We start from the raw sequence: 22,969 nt of genomic DNA, 5'->3' as shown, positions 1-22,969 counted from the left end.
AACGAATTTCCTTTTCGCACGTGTATCGTATGACGTTTTTTAGTACAGATGACTCTCCGAAGTTTCGACCTGACATATAATTCGTAACTCGTGTCATGTCGTGTGTGTGTGTCGTGTGTGTGTGTGTGTGTCGTGTGTGTGTGTGTGTCGTGTCGTGTCGTGTCGTGTGTAATTTATCGCCACTCGTTTCAAACTTCCTTTTTTACGCACTTATATCGTAATGTACTATTTCACCACATTTCAGGGAGATGTAAAACATTTTCATAGCAACATTGAACGTGAGTTTATGACATTGACATGTGTTTGATTTTATCATTTCGCGGGGCGCTTTACATTGAAACATCGTATTATTTTATTTTTTGTTTAATAATTACAAATTGCAACTACATATTCGTTTAGTTTTTAGGTCACTAAATTTCTCTGCAATGACCCAAAACGAATTGGTGATGGACTTAACGTCATTTTGTCGCGAATTGCCCAAAGTTGTAAGTCATAGGTATAGGTATTATTCTGAAATAGCTTAAATTGTGAGCTTAATTCATTTAATTGTATATTTCAGGAGTTGCATGCTCACCTCGGTGGCTCCTTAAGCCAGTCCACTATGCTGCAGTTGAAGAGGCTCTACGCGGACTCGGGCATTCCTGACAAAACTAATGCATTCTTTGACGAATTTCAAATCGCCGCCGGAGATACGCGTAGTTTGTCAGAGTAAGTTTACCATTACAACATACCAGGGATGTAACAGAGGTCTGCTTCTGCTTCCGTTTCTGCGGAACTTCCGTTTCGTTTTACACATCCGCTTCTGTTCCGGTTCTGTTATTTTTCAAACGGAAGTTATAGCGGATGTCGGAACCTAATAGCGCGACGGTGGGACATGAGCGGCGTACATCAAAGACCAACAGGTCTATACCTGTCATTCGCTCATCTCTCCGCTTGCCACGTGCTGCGATACTAAACATCAATCGCTTCATTCCATTGCGCGCCAATATTTGTCCTGTCCACCTAGTTCTGTAGCGAGTGAACAACTATTCAGTGGTGCAGGGCTTATCTATGATCCCCTTAGAAGCAAACTGCCGGGAGATAAAGCTGCTAAGCTTTTGTTTATTAAATACAGTTTACTTCTTTTAGAATCACTTCATTTAATTTTGGATTGTATTATACTACCTAACGAGTAAGTTTTCGTTTCATTTCTAAAACCTTTTACGGCATAATAAAGGTTTAAAAGGATTCTTATATGATTTTTAGTGAGTAAACAACTAAACATCTTAAAGTTCAAGGTGATTTAAATTTTTGGATTGTAATGATATACTTAATAGAATATCAGGTAACTTTTATTTTCGTTTTTAAAACCTAAGTGGACCTAAAGGCTGATTACAAACTGCTGATTACAGGCTGAACAGTAAACACCTAAAAGTTCTAGGTAATTTAATTAATTTAGATTTATGTTATACCTATGTGGTATTTATTCTTTACGTTTTTAACATCTATAACTTCCGCTTCTGGTTCCGGTTCCGCTTCTGCTTCCGTTAAACTAAATTCAAAACTTCTGCTTCCGCTTCCGGTTCCGTTAAAAACACATCCGTTACATCCCTGCAACATACAATCAGGGGCGGCTCACTCCGCGATTCTATCGCCGCGCTACAAGTACATCCTGGCGGCCGCGAGTTCGCGGCCTACTCAGGGGTGGCGCGCGTTCTCACGGAATGCACGTTCGCACTTTCTATTGTTACTTTACGTCGCGAGTTTTTTTAAGGTTCATATGCGATGTCCGCGTGTCGAATGGCTAATAATACTTAGTTAAATAGACATCATGAATAAAATAAATACCATAAGACCTTCTTACACAGATCTACTACTAATTAAGTCCCACGAAAAAGTTCAATAAGGCTTGTAATGTTGGAACTTGAACAAAAATATATAAATACAGTATATATACCTGGAAAGTACCCAAGACTTGAATATAATAGTATAACATTTTATGTGAGTATTAATTCGTTTTAATCCATAGGTAACCCTATCGCCGGACGCCGCGGACGTGCGGCTCGTTTCTTTGTAAGAATTTTGTAGGTATTTAAAAAGGCGGCATTTCGAAACATCAAAGCAGTGGGCCTTCTGTACTTGTACTATTATATATTCTGTGATACAATCACGCCTGTATCCCATAAAGGGGTAGGCGGAGCACATGAAACTACCCAAGTTTCAGTGACACTCTTGGCAAATAAGGGGTTGAAAGAAAGGAAATTGTGAATTTGTGACATTGCAATGATAGGTTTTCTGTTGAAAGTTTTATCTGCCTTGTTCATGGAGTGCTTACTATAATAATGATTAAATAATTCTGTCAACTATTTTGTACCGAGTTACCAACATAACAGGGGCAATGCATATAAAATAAATACTGGATAGAAATTGAGTAATTTAATCCATCTCACTTCAATGAACTTTCGTCCATTTTGGATTATCTAATTTTGAAATTATATTATATAGAGTTTAGTTAGAGGTACAATCAATAATTATAATCTATGTGAGTGTCCCACATTGTTGACTGCTATAAAGCTGCTATGTCAGTTTATTCATGTAAAGATACAAGCCAATCTCATCTTTATGGTAAGCAACAAAGGGGGACATTGTACTAAACACACTCACATATGACTCTGAATTTACCAACTCTACTAAAAAAAATTTCCAATGCTAATAAAAAAAGTTATAATTTTGTTTTTTTTTTCTAGTTGCTTCCAGGTCTTCAGCATAGCACACTCGCTGACTAGCATGCCTCAAGCACTGGCTTTAGCGACCTCACTGACATTGGAAGAGTTCCAAAATGATGGGTGTGTGTACATTGAACTTAGAAGCACTCCACGTGAGACACCTTATATGAGCAAGAAAGAGTACATAGATACTATTGTACAAGCTATCAGGTCAGTGTTTATCAAATGTTTGCACAAGACTTTAAATTTTTCAATAGGTTTATTCAAGTAAATTGATTAATCACAGAGAGTATTGTTAATTGCTTAGCTTAAGTGATTGTAACTGAACCAATTACCTGACAATTTCTTAAATATCACTTGAGCATTGAATTATTCAAATGAAAATTTTGTATAATACAATTATAAAGACTATCAGGTAAATCACACTAAGCCCCTAGCTTTAGCTTTATCCCTATTCACCCTGTCTGATGGTGTTCTATTTTTTCAGGAGGTCTTCAATCAACTTAACAATAATTTCCAAGCTGATCATATCCATAGACCGCAGGAGCACTTCTCAATCCGCAGAAGAAACAACAGACCTTGCCATAGAGTTCTATCAGAACTACCCGGAAGTGGTTGTGGGGATAGAGCTCAGTGGTGACCCCACTGCTGGGCAATTTAAGGACTTTGTGCCGGCCTTGACTAGGGCGCGAGAAGCTGGGATGAAGGTATTTTATTTTTCAACTCTTTTGCAAGCACAGTACCTACAATTAAATTAACACATAAAAGCCAGTACATTTTAAACATTAGTATTTAAGTTTGTTTTTTTTTTATCATGCAGAAACGTCTGCGAGCGATATTACATATTTTTAAATTAAAGGAAAAATGGAAAAATTCACACCTCCGGCAGGACTCGAACCTGGTTGAAATTACAATGTAAAAATTCTTGAAAAGATTTATAGGTACAAAATTTGTTTTGTTCCAATCTATTCCAGCCAGACAACCTTTCTGCAGTTTCAGCTACTTGACCCATATTCATACTGTGCCAGTAACACAGCTGAAATTCTCATACTCAATGTTTTCTAATAATTATTTAGTTTAATTTTTATTTTAGAATAATTTTAGATTTATTTAGGTTAATTTTATTTTAAGATAATATTATTTACCTATGAAATAAAAATTTTACTATTCTCCTTATTGTAAATTATATTGTCCTCCACATCAATTTTGATGGTGGCGACGTCGGCATTCAAGGGATTTTCCTTTTATGAGCTCTTATGTTATGTGGCTGCTATTTTGCATTTAATGTGTCGCAAGAGCTGCACCAACATTTCACTAACTCTAGTATTCTCAACCATTCTAGATAACACTCCACTGTGGAGAAATCTGCAACCCCGCAGAGATACTTGAAATGCTGGCGTGGAAGCCGGACAGAATAGGCCATGGGACCATGATACACCCTCGGTTGGGAGGGACGACTGAGACCTGGGAAGCACTGTGCCAGCTGAAGATTCCTGTAGGTTAGTAAAGGCCACTTTAGAGTCATTCAGCCAATACAGATTGAAATGTAGATGTTTATAGTCATCAAGTAACGGATTTATCAGTACCACTACCGCTACTGGACACTAGATGTCGCGAGTGTAGCAACAAACGAAAAAATCTTATTCTCAACAATTTTCGCTTTTCGCGACACCCGCCTGTGTGTGGTATTAAAAGGAAACACTAGTACTAAAAATTCGATATTAAGTTATTTACATTTAATTATTTGTTTCAGAAATTTGCTTGACTAGCAACGTGAATACAAAGTTGATAGCAAATTATGAAGCCCATCAGTTCAAGGAATGCTGCGAAGCGATGGTACCTGTCATAATCTGTGTAAGTTAATATTTTATGCAGTAAATAATTATACTTAACCCTTTGAACGGTGTCTATCTCGTATGGCGCATCATACTGAAACCTTGTCGAAAAGCTCGAAGATTGGTAAAAAAGACGCCAACAAACCGAAAACCAGTTGAAATCTTTAGCGGCTAAAGGGTTTTATGTGGAATACAATACAATACGATTGAAGTTATAAGTATACGCGTATTTTGGTTTCATACCGCACACCAATTAGTGTTTAGGAATCATTCATTAATTTTGCTTGTGTTTAGCAGCAAAATCTGTGTGTAAATATGCCTTTATAGAGTTTGTTTCGTAAAAAGACGTAGCGAAAAAAACTTTGCTATTACATTTTCAAAGGCGCTTGAACATACAAGAAAATGCTGTAGTTGAGAGCTGAGAAGACATTCTTATTTCTTACACAGATTGACTGTGTAAGTTAAGTTGAAAATAGAATATTTTATGTTTCAGACCGACGACAAAGGTGTTTTTGCGACTTCACTCTCTCAGGAGTACCAGATTTGTGCGGAGACCTTCGGCTTGGACCAGTCGCAGGTGGCCAGGCTGGCGCTTGATGCGAGCCAACACATTTTTGACGACGACGCGCGAAAACTTGTCACTGATAAAATTTTGAATTTTATAGAATGTAAAGAACTGTGAGTTTTGTTCTACTGTCGGTACAAGTAATAAATGTTAATTTTTTTATATTTCCAAAACTAGTTTTTCATCTGAAATCAATATCTAAAGAAAGGCAAACCTATGTAATTTAATCAAATTATATTGTTGGTTTAGGAATTCTGGCGAGTATAACAAGTATTTCAATAGAAAAATGCACAATAATAAAATTAAGTACTTTTATTTTACAAATACGGTTAGACGTTTGATCCCATCTGAACTGATCTGAACTTCCATTTGCCGTGTGCAAGCACCATTGTCATACTGACAATTTGGTCTTTGCCTTGAGGACGATGTGTGTCCAGAGACAAAAGAGCAGTCGTTCCAAGTGACAGTTGAAATGACATAAGGATAACCTATAAATTTCCCGTATCGAAATTGATACAAAGTAAAATAAATTAAGACTAGTTTTATAATAAATAAAACCTTAAACATGAGTGACTTATCTGACTTTGGAGGTTCAAAGGCTGGAGACTCTGAACTCCAAGATTTTCTCATGGTAGAAAAACAGAAAGCTCAATTCCATGCTCAGGTATTGTATCAGAGCTTAAAAACCTTTTAAAAATAATTAATCATAAGAAACTAATCCTAGTGCGTTTTTTTAGATACACGAGTTCAACGATTTCTGTTGGGAGAAGTGCGTAGACAAACCAGGAGCTAAGCTGGACAGCCGCACAGAGACATGCATCACCAACTGTGTGGAGCGATTCATTGATGTATCCCTCCTCATCACGAACAGATTCGCCCAGATGCTCGAAAAGGGAGGCGGCATGCACTGACCTACTCCTCAAATTTAGTCATTAATTCACATCATTTATAGTGTAGTTTAGGTCTTGAGATGATGTAACATGTTGTAAAACATTTATGTTATTGTTTAACATTGATTTCTTAGTATCTGATATGATTTGTGAGTGTACTAAGCTATTGGTATATGGATTTCTCAGATTCTGCATTTAGGGGTTGAGTGCTGCCAAAATGCTGTATAAAACCTTAAAAAGAACAATTTGAAACCACTAATACAGAAGAAGCTAAGCTACATTTGATGCCAAGTGCACTAACAGTAGTGTAACCAGTGTTTTAAAGGTTATAAATTCATTTCATTGCATTGTTATGCTTGGTACAGTTAAATATATTATGCTTGTTACCATAAGTTATGGTTTAATTCAATAAAACATTCATTTCTTATTTTAGTATAATTTAATCATAGAAATAATGGGACATCAGTTCTGTTCTCATTTCTGGGAAGAAATGATTAAGATTTTTTTAAATACACAATTAGTATTATCTTAAATATATTCTTTGCTTTCAGTGGAAAGGACTTTAGGACTAAGAATTTTGGGAATCATTAGCAACTTCCATACTTGTATTCATTTTTTGCTATGAAATGGAATTTGATATTTTAATTCTGGTATACCAAGTGCGATTTAATGGACTATCTCCTCGGGTGCCAGACTGATTTTTGAGTCATTGGATTTTATTCTAATTAATCATACTTCAAATTTGATTGACGTAATCGGGCCGGGAGTCGACCGGCCGACACTCCAAGGGATATACTATGTTTAGCATTAGAGGAAAGTATCTTGTCTTGATTGAATGACACTAAACAGTAGCTATAAGTAATGTATATCCATCCATTATAAATGGGAAAGTGTGTGTGTCTGTTTGTTTGTCTATCTTTCACAGCAAAACAGAGCGGCAAATTGACGTGATTTTTTAAGTGGAGATAGTTGAAGGGATGGAGAGTGACATAGGCTACTTTTTGTCTCTTTTTAACCCTCCTCTAAAATGGGGCGGCAGAAGTTCGTATGGAGCATTCCGCAATTTTCGAATTTAATGTGAGCGAAGCTGCGGGCAAAAGCTAGTGATTTATAATTATTACATTTTTGATATAAATAAATAAATATTATAGGACATTCTTACACAGATTGACTGAGGCCCACGGTAAGCTCAAGAAGGCTTGTGTTGTGGGTACTCAGACAATATATATAATATATAAATACTTATATACATAGACAACATCCATGACTCAGGAACAAATATCTGTGCTCATCACACAAATAAATGCCCTTACCGGGATTCGAACCCGGTATTCAGTGTTTATCAATCAGAAAGTTAAGCCTTTCTAATGCTAAAACAATACAATTAATTTGTCAATCAAACTTCCTTTCCACTGAAATCTTAACTTAGCATAATAAATTATCTTCCCACACGGCCCAACTTTGTGTCGGTGCGAGGATCAGCAGTCACTTTTTGGACCGCTACCAAGGCCTCATTAATCTTTGTCTGCAAGTCCCTCAAATCCTGAACAAAGAGGAGCTTCAAGACGTCAGAAGGCTGTTGGATAATGTTAGCATCACTTGCAGGGGGCTCAGGGTGTGGGTTTGTTTTCAAGATTTTGGCCAGGGCTGCCAGGCGGAGCTTGGGGTCAGGATGAGGGCCAATCCCGGCCAGGGTTGATATTCTATCAATGCCTTGTTTGAATGCTGGACTGGAGACTGAAAGTGAACAATTTAGCAAAAAGTTAGTTGCAATAATGTAAATAGATTTTACCTATTCATGTTAAACACAATTATCAACAAATTATAGCAAAACTTGCAAAGTTTCATTTGTGCATGTAAAGCATCCATTTGTTCATGTATAACATGACTCTTTTGATATAAGAATTTGTTGGAATTTGCAATAAAAGATTACTTACAGTCAAGATTATCCAAAGGATTTGAAGATACTACATTAGGTGTAGCTTGTTTGGGTTGTTCTACTTTGATTTCTTTGTACTTCTCAGCTGTAAAAAAGTGTTTTATGTAAGGAAAACAGTTTTTGTCATACAGGACGAATCATGGGACGTGAGCAGGAATAAGCTTTCATACTCAGTACATGATATATTAAATTCATTGTGCAATATCAATATGTAAGTTAAAGAAGTGTTTGTGTGAACTCCAATACATCTAAACTAAAATTACGAAAATCCTACCATTGTCCGCGTATTCTAACCGGACGGCATACGACATGAGCCAGTTTAACTGTTCATTCGGGGAGCCCTCAATAACAGGGCTGACGAGGTCTTTCTGATATGTATCATACGCCGCATCCCATTCGTCACTTTCGATTTGCCTGAGCCCTTCCCGCTCTTCTATTTTGTAATGTCTTATCTTCTGGTCTTCTAACCATAGTACTACACTTCTGTACTCGCTTTTATCTGTAACAATCCAGAGAGTTTAGCAGAATCCTGTGTAAAGCACTCCATATACTGAAACCCGGCGAACTATATACTGACCATTGCAGTTGAAGCTCTCTGGATTTGGGTGTCCTAAAGCGGACAGTTTTAGCTTGAACATGTTATTCATAATTTTGTTACTGTAATTAAGCTTACTGTTGGTAAAGTAAAAATATATTCGTTTTCGTGAGCACTGAGCAAAATGCAAAGCATAGGTTAAAAATCTTTTGACAATTTAATCAATTTTGTTGCCATCTATGCCATCACTTTTAGTTATTTTCAGTGTGGCAACATAACCCATCACTGTTTGAGTTAAGCATAAAAACGACCATACTTGTATTTCATAAATACTTGACAAACTGTCATTGTCACCAGCTAGTGTCACATCAGCAATGAGTACACATCAGCATCAGTCTGATCAGTCACATGTCGGATGTCGGTATTGTCATTGTCGGTTAGGGTGGAGCGAAAAAACACTTTTCTGGAATTAGCAAACCTAATAGTTACCAATCAATGCCCCTTAGTCTAAGAAGCCTTTGTGCAAATTTTCAGCTTTTTAAATCAACATCTTCTGCCTCCGCATTAGGTTTGAAATTTTGAAAATCTCATACAGTAAACCTGAAAATTCAACTTTTAGATAAAAAATGTTTTTCGGCAGTATTATGTTCAGTATACATTATTGATACATATTATTACAAGAAACTACCAAAAATTGCGAAAATAGCGTAAAAAATCGCCAATTTTCAGTATTTTAGCGGCTATTTTGGCGAATGTACTGAAACTAGACAAACTTTGGCGATTCTTGACGCTATTTTCGCAACTTTTTGTAGTTTCTCATAATGATATGTATCAATAACATATACTAAACATAATACTGCCGAAAATTTTTTTTTATCTGAAAGTTGAATTTTTAGGTTTGTATGAGATTTTCAAAATTTCAACCCTAATGCGGAGGCAGAAGATGTTGATTTAAAAAGCTGAAAATTTGCACAAAGGCTTCATAGACTAAGGGGCACTGATTGATAACTATTAGGTTTGCTAATTCCAGAAAAGTGTTTTTTCGCTCCACCCTATTGTCGGTCGTGGATTGTACTCTGTTGATAAGAGATTACGTGTATTTATTTTAAACTATGCGTTTTTAATATTTAAGAAACATTTGTGGCTGTCACGAATACAAGATAAACCTAATTTTCTTTAACTGTAATAGAAAATTATTCGTCATGTCGACTTGGGTGAATGAGAACAGTGTTACTTTTTTCCAACTTTTCTGTATAAAAGTAGTGAAGTGCGGTCGTGTACCTCAGCATATCGCTTTTATAATGGATGGCAACCGCAGATATGCAAAAAAACATAGAGTACAAAGCAGTAAGGGTCATTCCGAAGGATTTAATAAATTGTCAGAAACGTTAAAGGTAAAATGAATAAATTTGAGTTTTTTATGTTTCTCATCACATTATATCATGTATGTTAATGTTACGTTTTTAAATTACAGTGGTGTCTGGATCTAGGTATACCTGAAGTTACTGTTTATGCATTCAGTATAGAGAACTTTAAGAGAACAGATGAAGAAGTTAATGGCTTGATGGATTTGGCTCGAGACAAATTTCAAAGGCTACTGGAGGAAATGTAAGCTACAAATTACTTAAAACTAACAAAATAAATATCATACAGATTTTTTTATTTATTTCTGTTTTGGTTCATATGTTTTAAAGGGGCATTCCATGCTACCATCCAATTCTTCTAATACTTCTGAAGAGGCTAAAAAAGTGAAGTTGTGTCTGACAACCTTTCATGACTTGGTTAACAAATTGACAGTATTTTCTCAAGCTTTATGGATTTGATTAAAATAGCTGCCACAAGGCAAAAGCATGTTGTAACTGACATTCTCATGGAATGCCCCTAAATTTGGTTTCGTCTTTAGTTGCTAAGTAACAAAACTAAACTAGACTAACTATACTAACTAAGAAAATAAATGTCACCCATAATATTTATTATTAAAACTTTTAATTTAAAATATTTTGAATTTATTACTACAGTGACCAGATAAATGAGTGGGGCGTGAGACTTCATGTGGCTGGACGCTTGACATTGTTGCCTGATGACCTGCGGGCACTTGTAGCGAAAGCTATGCTCCTGACCAGGCACAACAATAAGCTGAGGCTTAATATTGCTTATTCATACACTGGTTAGTTGCTATAATACTCAAAGTTCAAACATTTTCCTTTAAAAAATCTATAGATAATTTTTATGCAAAAGTATAAATTTTGTTTGTTTGGTCTCTTGGTAGTTCAGATAAATGAGTAGAGAAGGGATTTCAAGTAGGGATTTAAATATTAATATGGATATGACTGTCATAATTTATTATTTTTTCTACACACAAAAAAATGTATCGGTACATAAAAATAAAATCCGTTTTGGATGCTTTTGTGAATATTGGGCAAAAATTATGATACTAAATAAACAAAGGTTTGTTAATTTTTTAAATAGTTTATTTTACAGAGTTTCTATAAGCATTGTAGATGTGGAAAAGATGGAAGCAAATTATTTTGATTTTTTATCTATTCTTTGAGTTGTAATAAAAGTTTTTACTGTGCAATGTGCAGAAGAAATATTAAAGAAGAAGAACTTCAATAAATAAAGTATTTAAAAAATTACAATTTTTTTTTATTAAAATCATAATTTTTGCCCAATATTCACAAAAGCATCCAAAACGGGTTTTACTTTTATGTTTCGGTACTTTTTTTTTTGTGTGTAAAAAAATTAATAAATTATACCAGTCATATCCATATTCATATTTAAATCCCTACTTGGAATCAGCTCTCTATAGATGAGCACTTGGCTAGTGATCCAGTAGTTGTGGCCAGTTGGTAAACCAGTATTGATGATATTGGATACTAATTTGACATTAAACTATTCCAGCCCGTGATGAAATCACTCGTGCCGCGTCACAAGTCATCGAGGGTGTGAGGAACAAGGAGCTTACTGCTGACGATATAGACGAGGATCTCTTGTCAGAGACATTAGAGCTGAGTCCACCAGACCTTCTGGTGAGAACCTCGGGTGAAGTGAGGCTGTCAGACTTCATGCTATGGCAGGTAATGTCATATGTAATCTCTCACCACATTGTATATCCCCTGGTGACGCAAATTGACATACATACAGAATTAAAAAATATGGACTTTGATTTTGTTGCAATTGTCAAATTCCTATAATGAAAGCAAACTGTTTAGTTTTTTTAGGGTTCCGTACCTCAAAAAGGAAAAACGGAACCCTTATAGGATCACTCGTGTGTCTGTCTGTCCGTCGTCACAGCCAATTTTTAACCGACTTCAAAAACGGAGGAGGTTCTCAATTCGACTGAATTTTTTTTTTTATTTTTTTTTTTGTATGTATGTTACTCGATATCTCCGAAAATCGTGGACTGATTTTCAAAATTTTTTTTTTGATCGTATGGGTATAACCCCGAGATGGTCCCATTGGCACCAAGTCGGGGTCTGATGATGGGATCTTGGAGAAATCGAGGGAACTCTTCAAATGTTATAGGCACATGTAATGTTTTTAGTGTATTTTTCAAAGGTACACCAGTATTTACGCCTGCTGGTAATAATTTTATGTGGCTGAGCTGATGATGGAAGGTCAACTCCTCAATGGTTAGGAGTTAAAGGATAATTCTTTCACTACTGTACATATATTCGGTCTGATACATATAATATCACTAGGAACCACTAAAAATCAACAAATAAATAAACTTTTTAACAAAAAATAAAACCGCCTTCAAAAATAAGCGTGTTACAAAACACGGAGAAACTAAAAAGCCAAAAATAATAAACCTTTAAATTCAGATTTCTTATCGGATTGCAATAATCTAAACATCCCAATTAAAAACAAATCAATTATTTTTGGAGTCGGGGCCAGCCTGAGTAGGTATGGTTGGGTGGGGCAAACAGGAAATAGCAAGGCGACGAACAGGTCTGGTACCGACTACAAAAATAATGGATTTGTTTTTAATTGGGATGTTTAGATTATTGCAATCCGATAAGAAATCTGAATTTAAAGGTTTATTATTTTTGGCTTTTTAGTTTCTCCGTGTTTTGTAACACGCTTATTTTTGAAGGCGGTTTTATTTTTTTCCCCTCACTACCTCGGAAACACGTGTTTTGTCCTTTAATACCAGCGGGTAAAAACGCATTTTATCCACTAGTGGGTAAAGTAATTTGACCTTGAATAAAGTCAAATTAACTGCTTTAAAATTGATAAAAGTAGGTGAATCTAGTAATAAAGATGATTTACCACCTGTGGAACTACTGGAAGCAGTGATAAACGCATTTTTTGCGTTGTAGTTTCCTCGCTATAGTGAGGGGAAAAGTTTTGTGTTACACTCGGGTGCAAATGTATTTTACTTCTCGTGTGTTATTAAAAAACTCGCAAGTTCAGGATTCTATTCTCGAACCACTCGCTTCGCTCGTGGTTCAACTATAGAATCCTTTCACTTGCTCGTTTTTCAATTCCACACTCGGCGTTAAAATACAACTTTGCCCCCTTGTATAACAAATAACTATTGTTATCTCCGAAACTACTGAACCAATTAACTTGAAATTTGGCACGCATATTATGTAAACCTGTGACCCAAAGACGGACATGTAATTTAAATTAAGAAAATTCAATTTTAGGGGCCACTTTTGGGGGGTAAAAGTGAAAATTAAAAATCAAAGTTTCTAGAACTATATTGTGTTACATATCAAGTGAAAGAGGTTTTTATAAGTATTTCAAAAATATTTTTTTAATAATTTTTAGTAAGGTAATTTTCAAGTTATTTAAGAAAATAGGCAAAAAATGACCATTCCCCCTTATCTCCGAAACTATTAAGCGTAAAATTTTCAAAAAAATACACGAGATAGTTTTTTATCTATAGATTACAGGAAAACCTATTAGAAATCTATAGTAAAGCGTAAGTCGGACTTAAAAGAAAAAAACTCTAATTACGAATTTCACTCACTGCCGCTGCAAGGATAACTCCTACAAACCAAATCTCTTGAAATTGTTTGAGCGCGCTTAAATATTACATATAAACTCATTTCTGTTTCGTTTTGTTCAAAATATTGATTATTCGCAAAAATGACTTAAGTTCCTACCTAAAAGGGAGGCGCTTAAGCCCTTCTTGTAGTGTACGGAACCCTTACAACGCGAGTAGAACTCGCACTTGGCCGGTTTTTTTTTAATTAGGCTGGTTCATTATTCCACCTGTCCGTTGTCAATTCCTTATGAGTATTCTTAATCTAATGCAGTTAATGTACATTGCGTCTCACTATCTCGTTGAGAAAAATGACGAAACAGAACCCAATGCGACCTCACGGAACGGCAAAGAGAGAGAAACACCAGAGTATGTTTAGAGGGGGAAAAACTGCGAGTCCCACTCATCGTGCGTAACTGCATCAGCTGTCAGTAAAAAAATGACAATCGTTGACGCTGGCTCTGTCACACCAATACAGAAAAGCAATTGTGAGAGCTAGCTAACGATACGCTTACGAAGCGTGCGATTGTCACGTTGGCTAGGTACCTCGTTCTAACCTATAATCTTTGACAAGCTTATTTTCCCTCATTTCAGATCTCTGACACCGTACTCTACTTCACCGACGTGCTCTGGCCCGAATTCACCATCTGGAGCCTACTGGCTGCCATCATCCACTTCCAGAGACACGCCACAGAGCCGAAACCGGATATAGACCTGAGCGACCGGAAGCGAACGTTCACGGACAGGTTGGAGGACAAGCGGTGGCAGCTGTTGGAGAAATATGTTACATAATTTATTTAGAATAGGAATAGCGAATTGATAAAACTTATCTGTCATTCATAGAGACTCAGGCCCACCAAAAGCGGGGCCTTATCACACTTGCGATTTGCGAGCGAGTTGAAAGCAATGCGAGCGCGCAGCTAGTTCGCAGCCAGGACGTAACTATTTCGTCGCAAGTGCGCAACGATTTCGCCGCGTGCATCCATTATGATTATAGTCAAAGATGCTGATGCAGATCACTCGCAGCGATTTTCATGCAAGTACGCAACGTATACGTTGAGCGCTCGCGGCGAAATCGTGACGCACTCGCGGCGAATTGGTTACGTGCTCGCGATGAACACGCTGCGCGTTCGCTTCGCTTTCAACTCGCTCGCAAATCGCAAGTGTGATAAGGCCCTAAGCGATGGCCGATGAGCTATCGGTGATAGAAACGAACGAAAGATAGTCGCTCCCGTGTAAACAAAAGAGACGCCGATAGTGCGAGCGAGTTATAGTTTGTCGCCGAGCGATGAACTATAAATCACCTGTGGCTTATTACCAGAGATCGGATTTTTTTTTTTAAGATAATCAGATAATATTTATCGAATGAATCGGATTTTTGTGCGACATCTCATACTAAAAGTCATCAAACTAAAAACAAAAATAAAATTTGTTATGAATATAAGCTTTGCGGTGAGTCTTTACAACAAGTAGACCACGTACGAGATCTAGGAATATCTCTTGACTCCAAGTTGCATCTGGACCAGCATATAGAAATGATTGTCTCAAAGGGATACAAAATGTTTCAGTTTGTTACAAGAGCAGCTAAAGATTTTAAAAAAGCCACTACATATATTTATTTGTTTAATAGCCTGGTTCGCCCTCAGCTTGAATATGCCAGTATCATCTGGGATCCCTTTTATAATAAATATATAGAAGCAATTGAAAAAATACAATACAAATTCCTCAAAAATGTTAACTACAAACTTTATCGAAATAGGAAATTAACGTACAGTAGTTTAACACAAAAGTATAGAGTAATCTCTTTAAAAAATAGACGCGTACTCCTTCAAGCAATGTTCCTCCACGGACTATGCCAGAACAAATTCGACTGTGAACAGCTTGTCAATAAGATATGTTACATAGTGCCCAGAACTGTTAACCGCCGAGACGCGCGCGCTTACCGGCTGTTCGCGGTGGCCCCGTGCCGCACCAACGCCGGTGCGCGCGCGCCTCTTCGCAGGCTCCTTACTACGTATAATCAACTTTTTACCCACCTGGATATATGTCATCTGCCCGAGGCTAAGTATAAGTATGCTATTTTAGATTCTATAAAAAATCCCGCTTGAAATTTTCCCTGCTTGCATGTTAATTCATAAGTACCTAGTTTAAGTTATTTGACTGTGTATATAACACATTTTTTTTTTTTTTTTTTCTCTCTCTCTAGCACACACATTCCTATTCTATGTTGCATTTTTTTTTTCTTCCTCTTTCTTTTCATGTTAAGATATATATTGTTGTTTTAATAATGTATCAAAAACTTAACTGTCTCCTATCTATTAAGCCAACCATAGTTTCTGTTGTAGTAATTCGTGGATAATGTCGTTGGCTATACTTTAAGTTCTTTTTATTGTACTTATACATGTAATTATATATTGTATAGTTGTTTGTTATCCCTAAAATCATCATCATCATCATCATACAATCACGCCTGTATCCCATGAAGGGGTAGGCAGAGCACATGAAACTACTCAAGTTTCAGTGCCACTCTTGGCAAATAAGGGTTTGACAGAAAACGAAATTGTAACATTGCAGTGACAGGTTGCCAGCCTCTCGCCCACGCCACAATTTAACCCATATCCCACAGTCGCCTTCTACGACACCCACGAGAAGAAAGGGGGAAGGAAGGGGGGGGGGGGGGGGTATCCCTAAAATAAATAAAATAAAATAAAATAAAATAAAATAAAATGACGTAAGTCACTAAGAATGTCGCAAATCCGTCCGATCTCTGCTTATTACACAATAGTGACAATAGGCTAGTTTCCTACTAGTCAAAACAGCTTCTTTTTATGAACTGTTAAAACGATTTGCTAATATGGAATTACTATGAAATACCGAGGAGTGACGTCACGGTCAATTCATTTACTTTATATCTTTCTCTTTGACTTATTAAATAGAAATTATGTTTAAACATAACTACTGTCTATATTTTTGTTCTAATTATGTAGTGCTTTATTTAATACACTGCATAAAATATTTTATTTTAAGCATAGGAAACTAGCCTACTGTAGCCCGACAGTGACTCTTCGCCGTTCATTGACTGTTAAACAAGAAAATATTGACGCTGAGTAACAATGTTACTTATAGACCCAGGAATAGGCACAGAATTGTCAGTGTCAAGTGTCAATGTCACTGTGGTGAAATAGCCCACAGCTCTTTCTTTTATTTGCATTGTTTCAAACCTAAGCCGCATGGCCTGTTAATCCGTAATTGCTTGGTTTCCACGGGACAGGCTTCGCCTAGTGTGGGACCATAGAACTAATTGTCTGTAAATCATTTCATTTCATTTACACGGGCGAGACTATCTTTTGTTGGTTTTTGGGTAATATCGCTGATCGCTTACGCCGTGGCTTGCGTGGGCGACGGTCGCGCGACGGCGATGCGACGCATACGAAATCAAACCTTATCGATATGGAAGTATGAGACGCGACGGCGACGGTCGCGCGACCGTCGCCCACGCAAGACACGGCGTTACTCTTTTTTTTTTTTGTATGAATAGGTAGACGTTTGACCACGATCACACCTGATGGTAAGTGATGATTTATAGAAGTTAGACGTTTAAATAACACTTGAACCGGCGGGCTAGTAAAATGACTTACAACTTATCTCGGTAGGAATGGAGAAAGGTGACTTTGGTTTCACTTTTAAATACCTAGGAATTTCTTTATTTGTTATTGACTATTTATTTTATAACATAGAATAATAGATTTGGATTTGTAAAGGCCAGCCCAGACGGGACAATTTTCTCCCAATCTATTGAATCAGATGACAAATTAAATGGCTCTTTCCATTGTTTAGGTAAGACTTGCCGCGACCTTTATATAGGGGATCTGGACAGGGAACGTGTTAAGATTTTGCATTGATGCTAATTTGTTTTCCTGATCAAATTGATCATCCAGTCTGGACAGGCCCTATATATCTTTAAATTTTATTATCGGAATACCCCACTTGGATAAATCTACTTTGCAAATGTGTATTTTATAATATCACTTAATACTTTTATGAATTTAATTTTGATGCATTATGATCAAAACCTTATTCTGAACTGAATATGAGAAATAGTTATTTGTTATACAAGGGGGCAAAGTTGTATTTTAACGCCGAGTGTGGAATTGAAAAACGAGCAAGTGAAAGGATTCTATAGTTGAACCACGAGCGAAGCGAGTGGTTCGAGAATAGAATCCTGAACTTGCGAGTTTTTTAACACACGAGAAGTAAAATACATTTGCACCCGAGTGTAACACAAAACTTTTCCCCTCACTATAGCGAGGAAACTACAACGCAAAAAATGCGTTTATCACTGCTTCCAGTAGTTCCACAGGTGGTAAATCATCTTTATTACTAGATTCACCTACTTTTATCAATTTTAAAGCAATTAATTTGACTTTATTCAAGGTCAAATTACTTTACCCACTAGTGGATAAAATACGTTTTTACCCGCTGGTATTAAAGGACAAAACACGTGTTTCCGAGCTAGTGAGGGGAAAAATAAATTAAGGCTCAAGGTGGTTTATGGTGGCGCTATGTAGGTTGAGGTGAACTTTTGAACATATTAAATTATTTATTACCTGAAAATAAAGTTTTATTTGCGGTATATTATGGGGTCATTCACGACGACGGATTTTGCGTAATCATGGCAATTCGAGCCAAAGCCCGCGTCCTCGTGAAATATCTACAAAACCTAGTTAAGTGAACATCCCCTGTCCCTAAGGGGTCATCCACATGTTACGTAACGGCGTAAGGGGAAAAAAGCGTGTGACATAGGGAGGGGGGAGGTATTTAAAAAATCAAAATCTTGCGTGACGTTATATGTGGACGGCCCCTAATATCCCATTACTTTTATGTATATTAATTGTTGTACGCGTTTATTTTGCTTATCGTTCGTTTTCGTAAACTTATATCGTTTCTAAACTATGTGACAAAGAGCAATAGTTGTGGAATTAGTAAGACAATTGTGATTAATAAATAAATTAATTTAGTTTTTTACAAAATAAAATCCTTCAATGCGGGTGCCGTTGGATGGACGCCGCAGTCTTAGCTACCATCCACACTCATAAGACGCATGTCTTGCGGCGCGCAACGGTCCGGTCCGGTCAACGTCCGTTCCGCACCTCAGGACATGCGTCTCTTAGATGTGGCCGGTCACTTATGAAATGAAATAAACATTAGCCTATTAGAGAAATAATGAAAAAGTGGTAACATAGTAATGTCGTCCCGTTTTCTATGTGTGTACATATTTGAAAGTTTTTTTTTATTTTCTTTCTTTTTTGCCAGACTACATTCTGTGAATCAAAACAAGATTCGCACAATAACACATTACACCTTTTATCGTTGTTTTTTAACGTGAGACACTTGTTAGTTTATTTGATGTTTTATTTCGCAGTTCTATGTCTTTGGGCCTTTTCTGCTGAGGATTCAATCCAAGGGACTTTTATTTGCATAATTCTTTAAGGTTTAATATTTTTCAGTACATATGGTACTTTGTTATTTCACTTATTTATTTCATAGTTAAGCTTTGACGTGTCCAGGATAAAGTCCGTGACAGTACATAAATATATTATATGGCTCTTGAAGATTTGACAAGAAAATGCACTAATGTACCAGGCGGTCTCTCTCGCCCGCGAGTTCATACTTGAAGTTGCGCTTAAGGCTTGGCCAAACACACGGCGCGACGCGCGCGCGGATCACGCCGGCCTCGTGCTCTCAACACGCCCTCATCGCGGCGCAATGCAGGCGCGACTCGCTCACACCATGCGCCGGCGGAGGGTCGCTCATTCCGTGACTGTGCGAGTGAGCGCGGCGCAGCGTGCCGCGGCGTCCGCGCCGCGTGGTCGCAAGGGACCGCGGGCTGCGGGACGCAGTTTGTTTGACGTCGCTAACCTGTTAGCATATGCTACTGTTGTGCCTGTTTGGCCAAGCCTTTAATGTATGATGTATTTTCTTTTGAGAGACTTACTAAAATAACTCTGTATATTAATTTAACGGTTTCCCATAGAGCATAGGGGTTTATTTCTTATACAGAGTAGGGAAATATAAAATCAGGAAGAGTGGGAAAGTAAGCGAGAGAAACAACAATTTATAATGATCACATAATTATATTATAAAATGATTTAATTACAATAAACAGAATAAGTATCATAATGTACCTACACTACGAACAACTTACATTAATTAGAAGCGGACACGTGTACTCCTCTCATATTTACAATTTGTACATTGAGCGCTCGATTCGTTCATAATACTTAATTTAGTCGTCGCTAACGATAATTTCATCGTAAATAAATAGGGCGGGTCGGGCTCGGGCTCGGGCTCGGGCGCCGGGCGGTCTATATTTACAGGGCGCGGGGCCGGGGCCGGGCACTATGTACACTACAACTGTTCCACGAACTTGGTCAGCTGGTCCTGCGGCGTCATCGGCGGCAGCTGGTCGTCCGGCGGGTGCGGCTGCGGCGGCGCCGGCGACTGTCGCAGCAGCAGCAGCTCGCCCGCCGGCCGCGGCGACGACGCGGGCGGCGAGCGCGGCAGCGCGCCCGGGCTGAAGTACCGCGCGCCGTGCCGCACGCCGTACGGCCGCGGCCCGGGCCCGGCCCCGGCGCCGGCCACGGCTCCCGGCGCCGCCACCCCCGCGCGCAGCCAGCCCGCGCCGTGCGGCATGGCGGCCGGGCCCATGCCCACGCCCACGCCCACCTGCGTCTGCTGCGGCAGCATCTGGTGCATGGGCTGCATGCGCGGCTGCTGCATCATGTGCTGCAGCGGCTGCTGCGCGCCCACGCCGAGCGACCCCACGCCGCCGACGCTGCCGCCCACGCCGACGCCGACGCCGCTCACGTTGCCCACGCCGCCCACGTTGCCGGCCGCTTGTTGGTTCTGGGCGTTCTGAAATGAGATAACGAGATATTGTTAGGCAGCGTCCCCACTTAGGCGTCGCGTGTCTCGCGGCGCGGAACGGACATGCGTCTTATGAGTGTGGATGGTCCCTTAGATGCGTTTACATGCATAGATGGGCCGTTTTTTTTAAAGTTGTCCACCCCACTTTTTTGTAACATGTGTATTTTTTACGCAAATCATACTCAGAATCACGAGGTCTTTTCGATCCTAATAGGAGAAAAAATGTCCCAAGACTTCCATACATTTTTCAAACCTTCCATTTTGTTACCGCCATACAAAATATATGAAAAAATGGAAAAAGACCTTGCGAATCTGAATGGATATCACATAAAAAAATCCAAATTAGAAAAAAGTGGGAGGGAGGCAAACTTAAAAAAAAAAATGGCCCAGATACTAGAAACCCTTAAATCAGGGATTCCCAAACTTTTCGCCTCTCTGTCGTCAAAAAAGAAATGTCACGCCCCCCTCCTCTTACAATTAATAAGGTAATGTGTGCACTTATTTTACGGTTCCGCGCCCCTTTATAACGTTGCTGTACCCCTGCCTTGTCTAGATAAAGAGGAAAGTTTGTGACGTCATCATCACGCTACATTCGAAACTACGAAAAACACTGATTGGTTTCCTCGATAGTGAAAAATGAAAAACCAAGAAGACTGGAACCATACCAAAACATGTGCAGATTAACCAAGGAGACTGAAACCATTCCATGGCAAAGAATGACAAGTAGTATAGACCCACCTGTCGCTGTTTGATGAAGGCGGCCATGAGTGGCGGGTTGGACTTGAGTATCTGCAGGATCTCCTGCTGCTGGTTGTGGCTGGTGGGCGAGCGCAGCGTGGCCATGAGCTGCTGCAGCGCCTTCTGGTGCATCGGCGGCGCCGCGCCCGCCGCCACGCCGCCCACGCGCGTCGCCTGCGCTTGCTGCACTTGGACCTGTTGCTGCTGTTGGACTTGTTGTTGCTGCGCTTGCTGTTGTTGCTGCTGTTGCGTTTGTTGCTGAAAATGGCAATGCTCTTGTTAGTTAAAGTACGGCGAGGAATGTTGTAAAGGAATACTTGAAGACAATTTTTTTTGATATGCTGTAAATCGTAAATTCAGTGAATTATGTCAGAAACTTCTATTCAAGGAGAGAATTATTTAGTTGCTATTGATTGGTAGAGGTATTTTGGCTCAATATGAATAAAAGTAAGTAAGATTAGTATTTGAAAATACGGGCTAATATCTGTCTTGTATAAAGTTGATTTTGTAAAGTTATTGTCTATTCATCCATCAAAAATATCATCCGTCAGGGATGCAGTGGCCAATGACGTGTGTGATGATGTGCCTATTCAGGGATCAATTGTAATTAATGGCCGCTGTACACATATGGCCAACGGTTCCACCAACCCCCTTGGCCAAGTGTGTAGAGGGCTACTTGGCCGTAAGTTGGCAGTTGGCGCTTGCGCTTGCCGGTCAACCGATTGGTGTCGGTTTTTTGTCCACACATCAAAGGATCTTGGCGCCAATGGCCAACTGCGTTTACACGTTGGCGCTTCATTCAGTTGGTCGTCAGCCGTCAGAGAGGACAGTAGTGAAATATTTACGAAAATAATAAGTTTATCTATGCCAATAATGGCAATAATAGTGTAGATTTTAGGAAATAAAATAACCTTGCAAATGTTTAATGTATTTCCTAAAAAAGATAAATGTTCTTATCAGAATATTCAAAAAATTGTTAATATATCAATTAATTTAATTTTACTACGGGGTTATTATTTTTTAATCAAATTTTGCTGACAACGTAAAAGACCTAGAATTTCCTAGCCTTTTCCATTCCACGTCCATCTTTCATGAAGAGCCAATGCCAAGTGATTGGTTCGCCAATGTGTAAACAGCGGCTCTTATCTTGGCCAAGGGGTTTCACAAAGGGTTGGTGGAACCGTTGGCCATATGTGTACAGCGGCCATTATACTAATATTTTTTCTCAATTATTACAACATCGTGCAATGTGACGAGCATTGTAAATTTGAATAATTAACATATTCTATACATACAAGCTCTACACGGTTTTCCCAAAAATGAAAATCTATTCCAATTAGCTCAGCTTACAATATGATTCTGTGAAGACAAATTGCATTTCGCGAAAATGTAATCTAATTTGAATATATCTTATATAGGAATGCTAACGTTGAAAGTTTGGGTGGATATGGTTACCTGCAGCGGCGTGTGGTGCTGCAGCGGCAGCGAGGCGAGGTGCGGGTTGTGCTGCTGCAGCGCGGCGGGGTGGTGGTGCACGGCGGGGTGGTGGTGGCGCGGGTGCAGCGGGTGGTGCAGCGGGGGCGGCGCGCCGGCGCGGTAGCGCGCCGCCCACTCCGCGCTCGCGCCGCCCCCCGCGCCCGCGCCGCCTCCTCCCCGCGCCGCGCCGTGCGCCGCCTGCTTGCCGTACGACGGCGCCTGCTGCCGCGCCGCCTCTTCCTGCACCTGCCGGGTACGACACTATGTAGTCGCGGTCGCTGTAACTCTAATGGCGGCTCCACACGAGTGATGAACGATACGCGACAAACACGATCATGTTTTGCAGTTTGCCAGTGATCAAACGTG

The 22,969-nt window shown here is 39.0% G+C and overlaps 5 protein-coding genes across 5 annotated transcripts in view; 3 read left to right on the top strand and 2 right to left on the bottom strand.

Moving 5' to 3' along the window:
• Positions 1-325: 325 nt before the first annotated feature.
• On the top strand, positions 326-5,278 carry LOC125228996 (adenosine deaminase-like protein). The gene is made up of 7 exons (XM_048133755.1): positions 326-485; positions 560-708; positions 2,727-2,915; positions 3,193-3,412; positions 4,048-4,204; positions 4,459-4,559; positions 5,034-5,278. The coding sequence occupies exons 1-7, from the start codon at positions 426-428 to the stop codon at positions 5,220-5,222; spliced, it is 1,065 nt and encodes a 354-aa protein (XP_047989712.1). The 5' UTR covers positions 326-425; the 3' UTR covers positions 5,223-5,278.
• Positions 5,279-5,564: 286 nt separating this feature from the next.
• On the top strand, positions 5,565-6,422 carry LOC125228821 (mitochondrial import inner membrane translocase subunit Tim8). The gene is made up of 2 exons (XM_048133510.1): positions 5,565-5,769; positions 5,843-6,422. Exons 1-2 carry the CDS (start codon positions 5,671-5,673, stop codon positions 6,014-6,016), a joined length of 273 nt encoding a protein of 90 aa, XP_047989467.1. The 5' UTR covers positions 5,565-5,670; the 3' UTR covers positions 6,017-6,422.
• A 781-nt stretch (positions 6,423-7,203) lies between these two features.
• LOC125228961 (RNA transcription, translation and transport factor protein) lies at positions 7,204-8,686 on the bottom strand. The gene is made up of 4 exons (XM_048133695.1): positions 8,512-8,686; positions 8,209-8,433; positions 7,933-8,019; positions 7,204-7,732 (listed from the first exon to the last, which is right to left on the bottom strand). Exons 1-4 carry the CDS (start codon positions 8,579-8,581, stop codon positions 7,434-7,436), a joined length of 681 nt encoding a protein of 226 aa, XP_047989652.1. The 5' UTR covers positions 8,582-8,686; the 3' UTR covers positions 7,204-7,433.
• Positions 8,687-9,529: 843 nt separating this feature from the next.
• LOC125228819 (dehydrodolichyl diphosphate synthase complex subunit DHDDS) lies at positions 9,530-14,866 on the top strand. The gene is made up of 5 exons (XM_048133508.1): positions 9,530-9,863; positions 9,944-10,077; positions 10,488-10,636; positions 11,371-11,546; positions 14,057-14,866. Exons 1-5 carry the CDS (start codon positions 9,672-9,674, stop codon positions 14,252-14,254), a joined length of 849 nt encoding a protein of 282 aa, XP_047989465.1. The 5' UTR covers positions 9,530-9,671; the 3' UTR covers positions 14,255-14,866.
• Positions 14,867-19,576: 4,710 nt separating this feature from the next.
• The window catches only part of LOC125229126 (histone acetyltransferase p300-like), a 28,959-nt gene continuing 25,566 nt past the window's right edge, over positions 19,577-22,969 (bottom strand). Inside the window, exons 22-24 of the mRNA XM_048133905.1 lie at positions 22,583-22,849; positions 21,128-21,385; positions 19,577-20,377 (exon numbers count right to left, since the gene is read on the bottom strand). Coding sequence (XP_047989862.1) covers positions 19,871-20,377; positions 21,128-21,385; positions 22,583-22,849 — 1,032 coding nt within the window. The 3' untranslated portion in view covers positions 19,577-19,870. The remainder of the gene's footprint in view (positions 20,378-21,127; positions 21,386-22,582; positions 22,850-22,969) is intronic.

The sequence above is a fragment of the Leguminivora glycinivorella genome, chromosome 8 (assembly GCF_023078275.1).
Source record: "Leguminivora glycinivorella isolate SPB_JAAS2020 chromosome 8, LegGlyc_1.1, whole genome shotgun sequence".
NCBI classification, from domain to species: Eukaryota; Metazoa; Arthropoda; class Insecta; order Lepidoptera; family Tortricidae; genus Leguminivora; species Leguminivora glycinivorella.
The sequence above is the reverse complement of the archived record's forward strand: the minus strand, read 5'-3'. Positions and strand labels throughout refer to the sequence as shown.

Bases quoted from the DNA above. Each gene is read 5' to 3' on its own strand.
- LOC125228961 (XM_048133695.1), bottom strand. From the start codon at position 8,581: ATGAATAACATGTTCAAGCTAAAACTGTCCGCTTTAGGACACCCAAAT. The intron at 8,434-8,511 runs GTCAGTATATAG...GGATTGTTACAG, and splicing joins AGAGAGCTTCAACTGCAATG to ATAAAAGCGAGTACAGAAGT. The intron at 7,733-7,932 runs GTAAGTAATCTT...GTTCACTTTCAG, and splicing joins TCCTTTGGATAATCTTGACT to TCTCCAGTCCAGCATTCAAA.
- LOC125228996 (XM_048133755.1), top strand. From the start codon at position 426: ATGACCCAAAACGAATTGGTGATGGACTTAACGTCATTTTGTCGCGAA. The intron at 486-559 runs GTAAGTCATAGG...TGTATATTTCAG, and splicing joins GTCGCGAATTGCCCAAAGTT to GAGTTGCATGCTCACCTCGG. The intron at 2,916-3,192 runs GTCAGTGTTTAT...CTATTTTTTCAG, and splicing joins ACTATTGTACAAGCTATCAG to GAGGTCTTCAATCAACTTAA.
- LOC125228821 (XM_048133510.1), top strand. From the start codon at position 5,671: ATGAGTGACTTATCTGACTTTGGAGGTTCAAAGGCTGGAGACTCTGAA. The intron at 5,770-5,842 runs GTATTGTATCAG...GCGTTTTTTTAG, and splicing joins AAGCTCAATTCCATGCTCAG to ATACACGAGTTCAACGATTT.
- LOC125228819 (XM_048133508.1), top strand. From the start codon at position 9,672: ATGTCGACTTGGGTGAATGAGAACAGTGTTACTTTTTTCCAACTTTTC. The intron at 10,078-10,487 runs GTAAGCTACAAA...TTATTACTACAG, and splicing joins CAAAGGCTACTGGAGGAAAT to TGACCAGATAAATGAGTGGG. The intron at 11,547-14,056 runs GTAATGTCATAT...CCCTCATTTCAG, and splicing joins CAGACTTCATGCTATGGCAG to ATCTCTGACACCGTACTCTA.